The sequence below is a fragment of the Leucopleurus acutus genome, assembly GCF_964270905.1.
Source record: "Leucopleurus acutus genome assembly, chromosome: 12".
NCBI classification, from domain to species: Eukaryota; Metazoa; Chordata; class Mammalia; order Artiodactyla; family Delphinidae; genus Leucopleurus; species Leucopleurus acutus.
The window spans coordinates 87899950-87912215 of NC_139154.1; the positions used below are offsets into that span (position 1 = coordinate 87899950).

The 12266-nt window shown below is 51.5% G+C and overlaps 1 protein-coding gene across 1 annotated transcript in view; it reads right to left on the reverse strand.

Moving 5' to 3' along the window:
- Positions 1-8085: 8085 nt before the first annotated feature.
- Positions 8086-12266, reverse strand: part of TGFA (transforming growth factor alpha) — a gene marked incomplete at its 5' end in the record, with an annotated part of 104118 nt that continues 99937 nt past the window's right edge. The window contains 2 exons of the mRNA XM_082852017.1: positions 8086-8147; positions 10319-10428. Of these exons, the coding sequence (XP_082708143.1) occupies positions 8140-8147; positions 10319-10428 (118 nt within the window). The 3' untranslated portion in view covers positions 8086-8139. The remainder of the gene's footprint in view (positions 8148-10318; positions 10429-12266) is intronic.

Here is a 12266-nt window from a genome sequence, read left to right on the forward strand (position 1 = left end):
ATTCTTAGTAAAGAGAACTGTGAAGGCAGAGAGGCGTGAAAGGGCCTGGCAGAGGTGGAGACAAGTGAACAGCTTGAGAGTGAAGGCTGCCAACGGATGGTGACCTGCAGACAGATTTCGGTGTGGCCACAGAGCGGTTTATGAATTTTAGTCACATTTAGAAACGGAGCTATTTCATGAAAAAGTCCAGATTTTCTGCTTCTCTTGAAAAAATGGAAAATCGGGCCACCTTGCTGGATATCAATTATGGGCTGGAACTGAGACATGATCGCCCCCTTCAGAAGAGGTCTGTGCACCCCAGTTTATCCCCATGTCCACCTCCCATGCCAGATGCAATCTACTCGTGGGCATTTACGCTCCCATCCAGCAGTTGCACTCATTCCCATTAACAGCTTCACTCCTGATGGCATTTGAATTTTTAGCCTCCGGTTAAGCATCCCTGGAAATTAAAGGGCAAGGTGGAGGTTGGGGGGGGGGGCAAGATTGGCAGAGTTAAAACTGGCAACTGTGGGGAGCCATTACCACCCCAGAGCAGAAGGGACAAGGGGAGGGAGTGGCGTAAATGAAGTGTGGTGAGAGCTGGAAGGAGGAGGGGCCCTGAGAGCCTAGTGCTGGGGTGTAATTATTGGAGACACAGCACTGGAGCAGGAAGGGAGGGGGGTTAAAATACCTCCGTCTCAGAGAAGTAACAAGAATTTATTGTACAGCACAGGGAAATATAGCCATTATCTTGTAGTCACTTTAAACGGAGTATAATGACTTTATAAAATTTCATATAATCTATGAAAATATTGAGTCACTATGCTGTACACCTGTCACTAATATAATATTGTAAATCAAATATAGGTAAATTTAAAAAACAGAAAAGAGGGCTTCCCTGGTGGCGCAGTGGTTGAGAGTCCGCCTGCCGATGCAGGGGACACGGGTTCGTGCCCCGGTCCGGGAAGATCCCACATGCCGCGGAGCGGCTGGGCTCGTGAGCTATGGCCGCTGAGCCTGCGCATCCAGAGCCTGTGCTCCGCAACGGGAGAGGCCACAACAGTGAGAGGTCCACACACCGAAAAAAAAAAAAAAAAAACAGAAAAGAATTGCACCATAAAAACAAAGAAACAAACGACCCCGCTCTCCTCCAGGGCCTCCCACTAGCTGAACCAGAAGCCATTGGGCAAGAGAGCCCTACAGAGGCTGTCCATAGTGGGGCACTGGGCAGAGGACGGTGGAGAGTGGATCTGGGACAGCACTAGTACATCTCGGCACGTGGGGATAGAGAGGGAGCCAGAGAAGGCCCTCTCATGAGAGTTACTGGATCTGTGGTCCCTGTATAGGAACCCTCCTGAGCATGGTTAAGCCACAGGGGCTCTAAAGACAGCAGGTGGGAGGGAAGGGGGCTGGGCAGGGCCTGAGATGCCCCTCCCTCACCGAGAAGCTCTGGGAGACCACAAGACCCACAGCAGGACAAGGGGAGGACAGAGGCTGAAGTCTGGGCTCAGAAAGACTATTGCGGAAGGGTGCTGTGGTAGGTGGAGGTTTGGAGGGCTGGGGTAGCCCGTGGACTCAAGGGCAGGAGACGGTGGTCAGGATACTTAGAGGAAGACTGGCCCCAAGGTCTTCCGGCTCCTGTTCTAGTTCACCAGGCACCCACTGTGTCCCTCGTGGCCACCCAGTCTCTGCTTGATCACTTTGGTGTTAGGGAGAACAGTAGGTGGCTCTGGAACAGGAGGTGGCTCTAATGATGAGAAAGACCCTCTGATGAGCTGAGGTCAACCTCTTTGTCTCTGGCCCTGCAACTTGAGGCCACAATGAACACCTTCCTACGTCTAAGGAGAGTTTTCCTCACCCTTCTAGGTCCTTAACCACTTCTAAAGGTGGTGTCCTGGGACCATGACCCTCTGGATGTGGCCCGTTTTGCCACTGGCTCTCTGGAAATAGTTCTCAAACAATCTCCCCTCCTCATGCCTCTTTTCACCTTGGATTGAATGTCACTGGAGGATGGAGGAGTGAGGCCTCCCTTGAGGTGGGCAACGTGTCAACGGCATTTAGGACAGCACTAGATTTTTTTTTTTTTTTTTTGTGGTACGCGGGCCTCTCACTCTTGTGGCCTCTCCCGTTGCGGAGCACAGGCTCCGGACGCGCAGGCTCGGCGGCCATGGCTCATGGGCCCAGCCGCTCCGCGGCACGTGGGATCCTCCTGGACCGGGGCACGAACCCGTGTCCCCTGCATCGGCAGGCGGACTCTCAACCACTGCGCCACCAGGGAAGCCCCCAGCACTAGATTTTTTTATTGCAAGAATCAGGCTGAGCAAGTGGGAGTTTATATGTTTTACCTTAACAGCTCCGTGAGCTAAACGGGCAGGAGCTAAATAGGCAGGGACTGGAGGTTCAGAAAGAATTAGTACCGCCCTAGGGTGACACAGCCAAAAGCAGGGCTGTAGCCAAGCCCAGGTCTTCACCTCCGGGCTTCCTTCCACCACGGGGACCCGGAGCCCCTGTGCTCTGTTTTGGGGGCTTCTTTTACAAAGGCAGGTGGGAGCGCCATGCTGCAGGGGAGGGTGCCGCTGCGTGCTCTGCCCTGGTGGGACAAGGTTTAAATGACGCCAGCTCTTTACAGCACAGTCCTTCTGGGATGTCACATTTCTAGACCCGAGGAATCCTTCCCTGGAACAGGCAGGGCAGACCAGCCCAGGGAGTGGAGCTGTTCCCTTGTCCAGTTCTCAACTCCACTCCCCTGACCCCCCTGAGAGGGGCTCCCCTGCCAGACTTGGACTTGCCCTGGAGGACTTCATGGCAGCAGGGGCTCCTCCCGCCCTAGGGCACCTGTTCAGCTGCACATCAGGGCCTGAAGCTTCCATTGAGGTAAATGTCCCTGGAGAGAGGATCTTTTTCCTCTCCTGTTTACTTTTCAGTATCAATGTCACATTTTCATTCCCAATTGCAAAATTTGGCTCCTGAAAAGCCATTGCCCCGTTGTGCATACCCTCGAGCATCAGCCACATGGTACTCCTCAGGGGGCCCTGTTCCCACAGGTGTTATCTCACTTCTTTGCTTTAGATGATCCCACTTGAAAGGAGGTCCAAGCCTCCCTGTTTCCCCAGGGCTAACATCTGCTGGATATTAAGGGATACTTCAGCAATGGACTAGGGTGGGACGCCTTGGATGGGTATCTCAGCTCCAGGCATGAAACCTCTCCTGTGCCACGTGCTCCCTGGGGCTTGGCATATTCCAGAGGGCCGTAGGGATTGGATTAGAATCACGGGGAGAGATTTTTAAAAGATGTTCAAGCTCCACCCCTACAGATTCTAGAACTCAATTGATCTGGGGTGAGAGACACTAGCTTAGTGGAAAAGGCATTGCTCGACCCAGGGGCGTGTGACCACGGGCACTTCCTGCTTCTGGAGGTGAAAGGCAGAGGCAGAAAGCTCAGGGCCTGCAGAGCAAGTCCTGTGGATGGCCAGTGTGGAAGAGGGAGTTCAGGAGACGGGGAAAGAGCGCTGGGGCTAGAATTCCAGGCTGCTGCCGGGCAAGGAGCTCCGAGCTAGAGGGGAGGCAAGGCTAGGTCACACCCCAAGGCCGGGCCAGGCAGGAGTCGGCATACAGCAGCCAGGCCAAACAGGGGTCTGAAGTGTGGGCCGACAGCATCCCCAAAGGCTGGGCGCTAACGACCCAGACCATGGATTCAAGCTGGCAACTGCAAGTCACCCGGATAAATGAGGGAAGGTCTGGCTGATTCCAAGTTCATGGGGGCTTTTTCCTGGATGGGTCCTCTGAGTCCTATAGCACAGTGGTTCTCGAACTTGAGCACGTATCAGAATCATCTGGAAGGTGGAGGGGGCACGGGGCATCTCGAGAGTTTAACAGGTTTGGGGTGGGGCCTGAAAATCTGCGTTCCTAAGAAGTTCCCAGGTGATGCTGATACTGCTGGTCTGGGGACCACACTTGGAGAATCATAGCTGTTAACACATCCTCTCTACCTTAGAATTTCGGGCATTATTTGTATTTTGGCTGGAATTAGTCTGGAATTATTTTCTGCGTGTCAGTCAGTCTCAGCCAGATTTTGACTCCTTTGGGGCAGGGACTGTATGTTTCATCTTTTCTTTCACACTAGTTAGTATATTGTTGGACACACAGTAAATGAAATACTCATATATTGAGAAGAACTTCAGGGAATTTGGTTTTTCCAAGCAGACAGGGATCAACTAAAGTTAATTTTAAGATTCCCACATTTGCAAAAGAGCATCTAGTATTTTCTCATCATTCACATTTGCAGAGAAAAATCTTAAATGTGCTTCGGCCATCTCCCAAGCTCATGAAAGAAAAGCTCTGGTCTTGATTTAGGAAAAAAAGAGTTCATTCCTTCATCCTTCCAAACAAGGTACAGTACAACTGAACAACAATACACATTACTGAAAAACACAACTGCATTTTACATTGCTCACTACTCTTTAAATAAGTACAATTCAGACATTAAGGAAAAGAACTGCTAATCTCATTAACGCATTACAGAAATCAAAATTAACTTACCACACAAAATAAATTAAAACATTAAATATTAACCTTTTCAGTGCAACATATACAGAAGTCAGAGTAACAAGTTCTAAAAAAAAAAAGCATCAGGTTTGTTATAATAAGATAATGAGAAGTTGAACACTTCAGTAAATTATTACACTAGGAAGAGGGGTTGTGTTCAGTACTATGTGTGTGTTTGCCGTGAGATCTTTTAGAAAGCCTGGTAAGATCAGCAGCTCCAGAGAACAGGTCTTATGTTAGAACATTAAGAACAAACATATGTGTTCATCTTGTTTCTGTGATGTCCCCCTTGGTCCTGGGCTTTTGAATCATCCCCTGCCCCTTCCTCAGCTGAGCAGGTTGGCAGGAATCAAAGCCCAGATCCTACTAAGGGGCTGGGGTCTCCTGAGCACTGTTCCTGCCAAACCTGCCTGGAAGAGTAGCCATAGCCAGCGGTTCTTGTGCCCCGAGGCAGCCCAGACCCGGGAAACCTGAAGATGCCAGACACTTTCTCCACCTGCACAGACCAGGCTCCCTAGAAGCTCTGGAAGCACACCTCCTCCCTCGTCAATGTGGATGGGGGAACGTCAATCCCGCCGTCTCCTTTCATGGCAGATAGACTCTGGGGACATTCTGCCCGCCTTCTCTGCTGGCACACAATAGCGAACTCATATCTTGCTTGGTTACATGTGTATCCAGATGTGTCTTCCAGATCAGGATTGGCCGCTGTCTCTCCTTTCATTAGCAGAAGACGTTTCCCGCCAGTATGCTTAAAGCAGTCACAGCCTGTAGAGCAGTGGGAAAAGCCAGGCCCCACAGAAGATTTGGAAGCACCCCCTCCCTTTTTTTTTAAATGGGGGCTTTACATTTCTCCTGAGCCAGACATTGGAAACGGCTGTGTTCCCCGCCCCCAGGTGTGTGTGGCCGCTTACCATGTCAGATCTTGGGAATGATTCCCTGATCGTAATGAACTTGGCTTTCTAAAAAGCAAGGAAACGTGGGGAACCTATGGAGATGGATTAGGAGATGATTTTTAACCTGAAAAGGGGGCGTTTTTACAGCTAACCAATGCCAAAGAAGTACCAATGCCATTAATGGCATAGGAATCCAATGCTTGTTGGCCATCTGATTTCTAAGAGAGGAATCACTGAAGAAGCAAGGTTCTCCTAGCCTGGAGCATGGACAGAGGCCCAACCAGGCCTGCCTTGACCCCACCTCTGCTTCCAACTCCCTTCAGACCTGCTGGTTTACAGAGGACTGTTTTGAGAGGCACTTCTAGGATGGCACGCATTTGAGCCCATTCACCGCATGGTTGTACAGGCACAAGGAATGGGGCACCGGCAGCTGTGACTTGCTGGACTGGGGCATTCACAGACCCTAAATATGAGGTCCCCACAGGGAACAAAGAAGGTTCCCTCCGCTTCCATCCTTATATTCTCACCTCTGCAAAGGCTCTTGGACACCTGAAGACTGGACACTGATCCTTCCACTCAGTAGGTGAACATAGCCCCACGAGACATTCTCAACATCAGTTCATACACTTTAAAGGCAACCAGACCTCAAATAGCCTCTCAAAGACTGAGTCAAGATTGTCCTGAAGTAAAAATGTGATCTCAAGTTAAAAGCAAGGGATGCTACTCCACTTTCATTAGTCTCTCCGAACCGGGATCAGACTTTCAGTAGAGCCTGATGAGAAAAGTGAGTGCAAACTGGGGTCCACAAACTAGTGTCAACTGCATTGGTCTCCTACGGTCAAGCCTCAGCCCACAGATCTGCTGCTGTAGGACCAGCCTAAGGAATGCGAACTTAGGCGTATTTTCTTTTATGACTAAAACCCGGGAGCTGTGGTCAGTTACACTGCTGGCGAGCGGACCCCATTTCTGCTACGGGCGCTTTGGGTGCTGCATCATTCAATAAAAGTGCCAGAGTTAAGACACGTGTCATATAATTGTCTCAACTGTAAGAAATACAGAGAAAATTCACTGAAGTAGACATACTGGGGCAGAAGAATTCGAGGAGGACAAAATGACCTGGTAGGAATTTCAAGCCAACTTGACATATTTTAAAGGTCCCTTTCACGATGTGAGGCGCTACAGGCACTGAAGGGTTAATAGGTAGAAATCTTCCATTTTTCAAATATTAGGGAATAAGAGTTCCCTCACATATGGAGTCTACATATTATTTCATTGTTTCCCGTTTCCAAATTTTAGTGACAATTCCTAGGGATGAGCTCCCACCGTGCAGTTGGAGGGAACTGGAATTTCCCACAGGCAGACCCACTGGGTTGGAAAGCACCCAGGAGAACAATTTCTCCTTCCCTGAGGGAAAAGTGAGACCCACACGGTGGAGATGGCCTGTTAGAGTTTTTGTTAAAAAAAAAAAAAAGGCATCCTGGATGGAAAAGAAAAAAAGTCACTGGAATATTTCTCCTAATGCTTAAAAATCAATAGGAAAGTTCAATTTCTCCCTTTCAAAATAGAACATCAACTGAGTAGCAACATGGAAAATAAGTGACTGGTCCCCCTTCACGGATGCAGCCCCAAATGCCCGCGGCCCTCTGTTAATGCTCTATTTCTAAACAGATTCTCAGAGGGCCCACTAGACAGTTAGCATGTTTAATAACAGAGCGGGGTAGTCTGTGTTTCCCCCATGTAGAGGCACACACAGGCATTCTTCCTCTTCCTTGACAAGATGCCAGATCTCTACTGCTAGATTTGCTAACTTTTCAACAGGCCTGTATCCTGGGGCGTTTACTAGTTTTGTGTATTAAACGGCATGACCTCTGAACCCCAATCTTTGCTCCCATCAGCAACTCATCCTCTGCTTCCATCTCCATCTATCCTGGTGGTTTTTCCCAAGCTTTAGCTGTTCCAAAGAGACCGGACATTTCTAATCAGTCTAACTTTTTGGCCAGCAATACATACATCATTAATGCAGACGTCTGAAAGGGTTTTGCGCTTTTTACACTGACTTAAGAGATTAAAGATAACACCATCATCCATCTAATAAATAAGAAGTTATCTCTGAGGGTGGCAACAGCTCGGGAAGGTCTTCAACATCATGTGTCTGTGGAAGATATCGGGCTGGTTGCGGGTTTTTTGGACAGAGGACAGACATGGCCCCTCTTACACTGGTGTCTTCACGTAGCAAAAAGCAGTTATGCCTTTTTCCTCCTTCTTCTCCCATAAGCGGTAAGAAAAAAACTCAACTAAAGGAATCTCCAGTGTCAGGCAGGATGGAGACTGTTGTGGGGAGATGGGCCCATTAAAAAAAGCACAGCCTGGCATCCGCGACTGGCAGAACACACCTACGCACACCTGGACACACATGCCAACGCGCACAGCTCATTAGGTAAACAGGAGGTCCACCCCGTGCCGTTCATTTCTGACCAGTCTTTAGACTGTGGTCCACTTATTTCTTCTCCAGGTCACACTGGATAACCCCAAGCAGACAGAGTTGTGGACAGAGTTTTGAATGAAGGCCCACAAAAGACAAAAAGCTCACACAGGCGAGGGCAGGCAGAGTAGGAAAGGTCTGCTGGCCCGTCCCAGGCAGCCCTCACCGTGCGGTCCTCAAGAAGTCCTTTCTTTCTCAGGCTGCCGCAGGCCATTTGGAAGAACGCCTCCTCTGGGCTCTTCAGACCACTGGAAGGAAGGAAAAACAGGTTAAGCTCTGTGGGCCAGACCCCAGCCAGGCTGGGAAAACTGGCTTGGGACAGAAACTCGGGGATGCACCAGCCAAAGTCACCAGGCTCTTCTGGGCGGACAAGTCCACCTTCTGCTGGTTAAACCGCAGGGGCAAAAGCTCCTGAAACTGTGCTTTCAGCGCCAAAGGAAACAAGAGAATGGGGATGCGCGCTGTCATGAGGGCCTTCATTCAACTGGAGGTGATTCAACCCCGTCTGCGGCCAGTTCCCTCACCAGGGGTGGCTTACTGGGCAGCTCATGAGCTGGTCAGGGCTCTGGCAGCAGAATGGCTTCCCCCGAGGCTATTTAAGAACGGAACCCCTGGGCTTCCCTGGTGGCGCAGTGGTTGAGAGTCCGCCTGTCGATGCAGGGGACACGCGTTCGTGCCCCGGTCCGGGAAGATCCCACATGCCGCGGAGCGGCCGGGCCCGTGAGCCACGGCCGCTGAGCCTGCACGTCCGGAGCCTGTGCTCCGCAGCGGGAGAGGTCACGACAGTGAGAGGCCCGCGTACCGCAAAAAAAATAGAATGGACCCCCTTGTTGCTCAATGGGTGGGCCCTGACGGTGTCCTCTGTGACTGTTACGGGGAGGCAGCGTGTACCCATTCCCCAGCAGCTCCTGAGTCCAGCCCAGCCTGGACATCTTCCTGCTCTGGTCCCTCCCATGGTTCCTCTGGAGGTGGGAAGGTACCTGTCAACTCAAGGAGAGGGGCGTCAGCCTTGGTGGCCATCTCTGGAAGGTCAGATCCATCCCCAGGTTCAAAGCTAACATCCTCTCAAATGGGGGTAGGGAAGAAGTGACATTCACAAGAAATTTACTCTATCCTAAATGACTCTGCCAAGGTGCAGCCCGATGGCACAAAACCTAGTATAAATTTCCTTAAAAAGGCATATGCAGTTTTCCTATTGGTGCTAAAAGACAAAACAAAAATATCTATCTTCATTAGCTCAATGGATGGTCCCCTGAGGTGGAGGAGATGTGAGTGGGGCCTTCAGAGGACTTGGGTCTCATCCTAGCTCCCCTAGGGACTCAGGGAGGCACCCACGCAGGCCTTTAGCAGACTCAGTTTACCCACACCCTCCTCCTTAAGGCTATCGTGAGGGTTAATGAATCAGCACCTTCCTGAATCAGAAGGGCTGCTCATGCACAATTACGATGGCTCTTGAAATGAAGACCAAGTGAACGGCGCTCCGGGGCCTTCAGTTCCCTCCGGGTCAGATCACCAGGAGGCCTCATGAACACCGCAGCGTTCCAGCTTCCCAGGCGCTTTTCTTCCTGTCTTCTCCATGCAACCGTGAGCTTCTGGAATGCTGACTGTGCTATGGCCATACCACTCTGGACGCGCCCGATCTCGTCTGGAATGCTGCCTGTTTACTAGAGAAGGACACCCCCAGGTGGACGAGTATGGGGTGATTGTCTCCTGATCCACTACTTCCTAAAAAGGAACTCTAAGTTTCTGACAGGCTTTGTGGGTCAACCCAGTGGTCCAGAAACTTGTTCATGTGAGACTTTTGAGAGCCTGTCTGGATATATTTGCTATTTGACTCAAGGAGCCCTGAGCAAGGGATGCTCGGATGAGGGTTCCTGAGATGTGAGTTTGGCCTCATATCCAGATGTCCAATCTTTTTCGTGGATGTTGGAGAAAATATTCAAGCAACAATGGTAAACTGAAGGAAGATCACAGGATTCTAAGAGTTTAGAGTCCTTCAAGACCTTCCATAGGCCAAATCTCTCATTTCACAGATGGGAAAGGGGAGATGATTTCTCAAGAGAAAGAGAATGAACATCTGCTGAATGTCTACAGTCTGTGACACACTAGGTACTTTATATCAGTACTTATTCAATTTGCACAACATCTTTTTAACAAGCAAACTAAGGCTCAGAGAGGTTAAGTTACTTGTTAAAGGTCACACAGTCACCAGTAAGGATAAAAGAGCTCCCTTCTGAGTAAAACACACATTAGAATAAACTAAACCTGACTCGGTAGGATGAATATCCTCTTCTTTTTCTCCCTTCTTTCTGCTTCATCCTCCAAGAACTTCTGCCCTGACCTGGAGAAGGTGGTCCTTTTCTCTACCCAATAGCGTCTCCCGAGGGAAAAAGGCCTTTCCTCGAGGCAGCCCTCTTACCTGTTTCTGAGTGGCAGCAAGCAGTCCTTCCCTTCAGGAGGGCACTTGGCTTCTCGTGCCGGCAGATGAGGGCCCGGCACCATTCACAGTGTTTTCGGACCTGGCAGCAGCTGCAAAGGCGCAGAGAACACGGTCTTGGCAGGAGCCTGGCAGGGGTGCCCAGCTGGTGCAGCGTCTGCCCGAGGGGCCTGCTGGGCAGCTCTGGGCTCTAACCCAGCCTTCCCATGGGGCCTCCGGAGGGAGAGACACAGCAGGGGGCTGAGAGCTTTGCAGGGTGGTGGCCTTTGGGGCAGGAGCTGGCCACCTGTGAGAGGGCCTGTTGGCCACCCCAGAGGACCAGCTCCATTCGGCTGCTCTGCTCTGGGTTGGCAGGGTAACCTGGCAGGCAGGTACCTGGCTCCAGCTGAGAGAGGGGACCGGTCCCCCACCGGCTGCTTGCTCCATAAAGCAGCAGTTGGGTAACTCCAGAAATGCGGGAGCAGCCTCAGAACCGCTGTCAGGACTGGGCCAGAGCCACCACTTCAGGCTAGCCAGGGCTGGGAGGGCCAGGGACGGGGTCAGCCATCAGGAATTGCCAGCCGAAAAGCTGGGACTGTGCGTGGGCTGCAATGGACCCACAGAAGGAATGGAAGAATAAATCATGCACCTCCGTGGCTTCGAATCTTTTTCTGAGGACTAACATTCTCTAGTCGTGGCAAACTCATCCTCTCAGTGAACCCAAAACCCGGAGTCCTAAAGCATCAGGACCATGAATGCTCCGGCCACCCTCTGTGGGCAGGAATGAACGGTCTGCAGAGTTAGCACAAAAAAGGAACCAGAGAACCCAAGAGAAGGGCAGAAAAGGAAGCACTAAGACATTAAGTACCTACAGACACTGATGGTTGTTTCCCTTGGGATAGCAGGGAGGACTGTTTCCACTCATCCTAACCCTAAGGTATGTGTAATCTATACACCCAGTGTCTGGGGCTGGGAGGGGTCTCGTGGCTGACGTGAGCCTGGAAACAGATGAGGAAACAAGCCTGTTGCTGTGCTTCCCTGTTGGAGCCTGGTGACATTTCACGATCCCCACCCCAGCCCCTCTCTCTCGGCATTGCCCCAGGAAGGTTACTGGAGCCCCTGAATCTCTGGGCAGCAGAGCTGAGAAGGGACCCTGGGACATTTCTGCCCAAGCTGCTTCTGCCAGGGGTGGCCAGAGCAGTCTCCCGGGCCCGGGTCCTTCCTGAGCCACAGAGTCCGGGGTGGGACCAGCTCGCCCCATGCGGGAGGGACCTAGGCCTTGACTCCAGATCTATCAGTGACTGCTGTCTTGCTGTCACCTAGCCAGGAGGGCTCGCCCCGTCACTACCCAGACAGGAATGGCCCAGGGAAGTGAGATCAAGGCCTCTAGGTCCCTCTGGCATGGGATGAGCTGGCCCCAACCAACTCTGCCACTCAGGAGGGACCCCGTGCCCCGGCAACCAGCAGTCTGGCGGGGGCTTGGTCTCTCAGGGATTCTGAACTTGATCTCTGGCAAGGATGGACTTGGAAAGGACAGAGGAGAGATGGAATGGCTGCCTCCCTGGGAACTCCTCCCTGGGAATCAGAGAGGCCGCCCAGGTACCCTGGGTTGTTTCTGTCTTTAGAGAACATGGCAAAATGAGCTTTTCACTCCTCCTGGGGGGGCGCACGTGGGCACCGAGTCTTGTTCCTACGGCTCTGGGACCCTCCTGGCCACAGAAACAGGACTGTGGGAGTGACGGGCGCCCCCACATAGCCAGCCGGCCATGAGAATCGAGGCTAGTGGTCAATAGGTTGCTCCTGCTTCCCCAGGGGGTCTTCACGAGTAGCAGAACCTGAGCTATGCCCCAGCCTGCAAACATGTTTTCCCAAGACACATGGGAGTAGAACAGCCCAGCTGAGACCTCATCCCTCGCCCTTAACACTGGCTGGATCCAGGAGGAGGATGTGA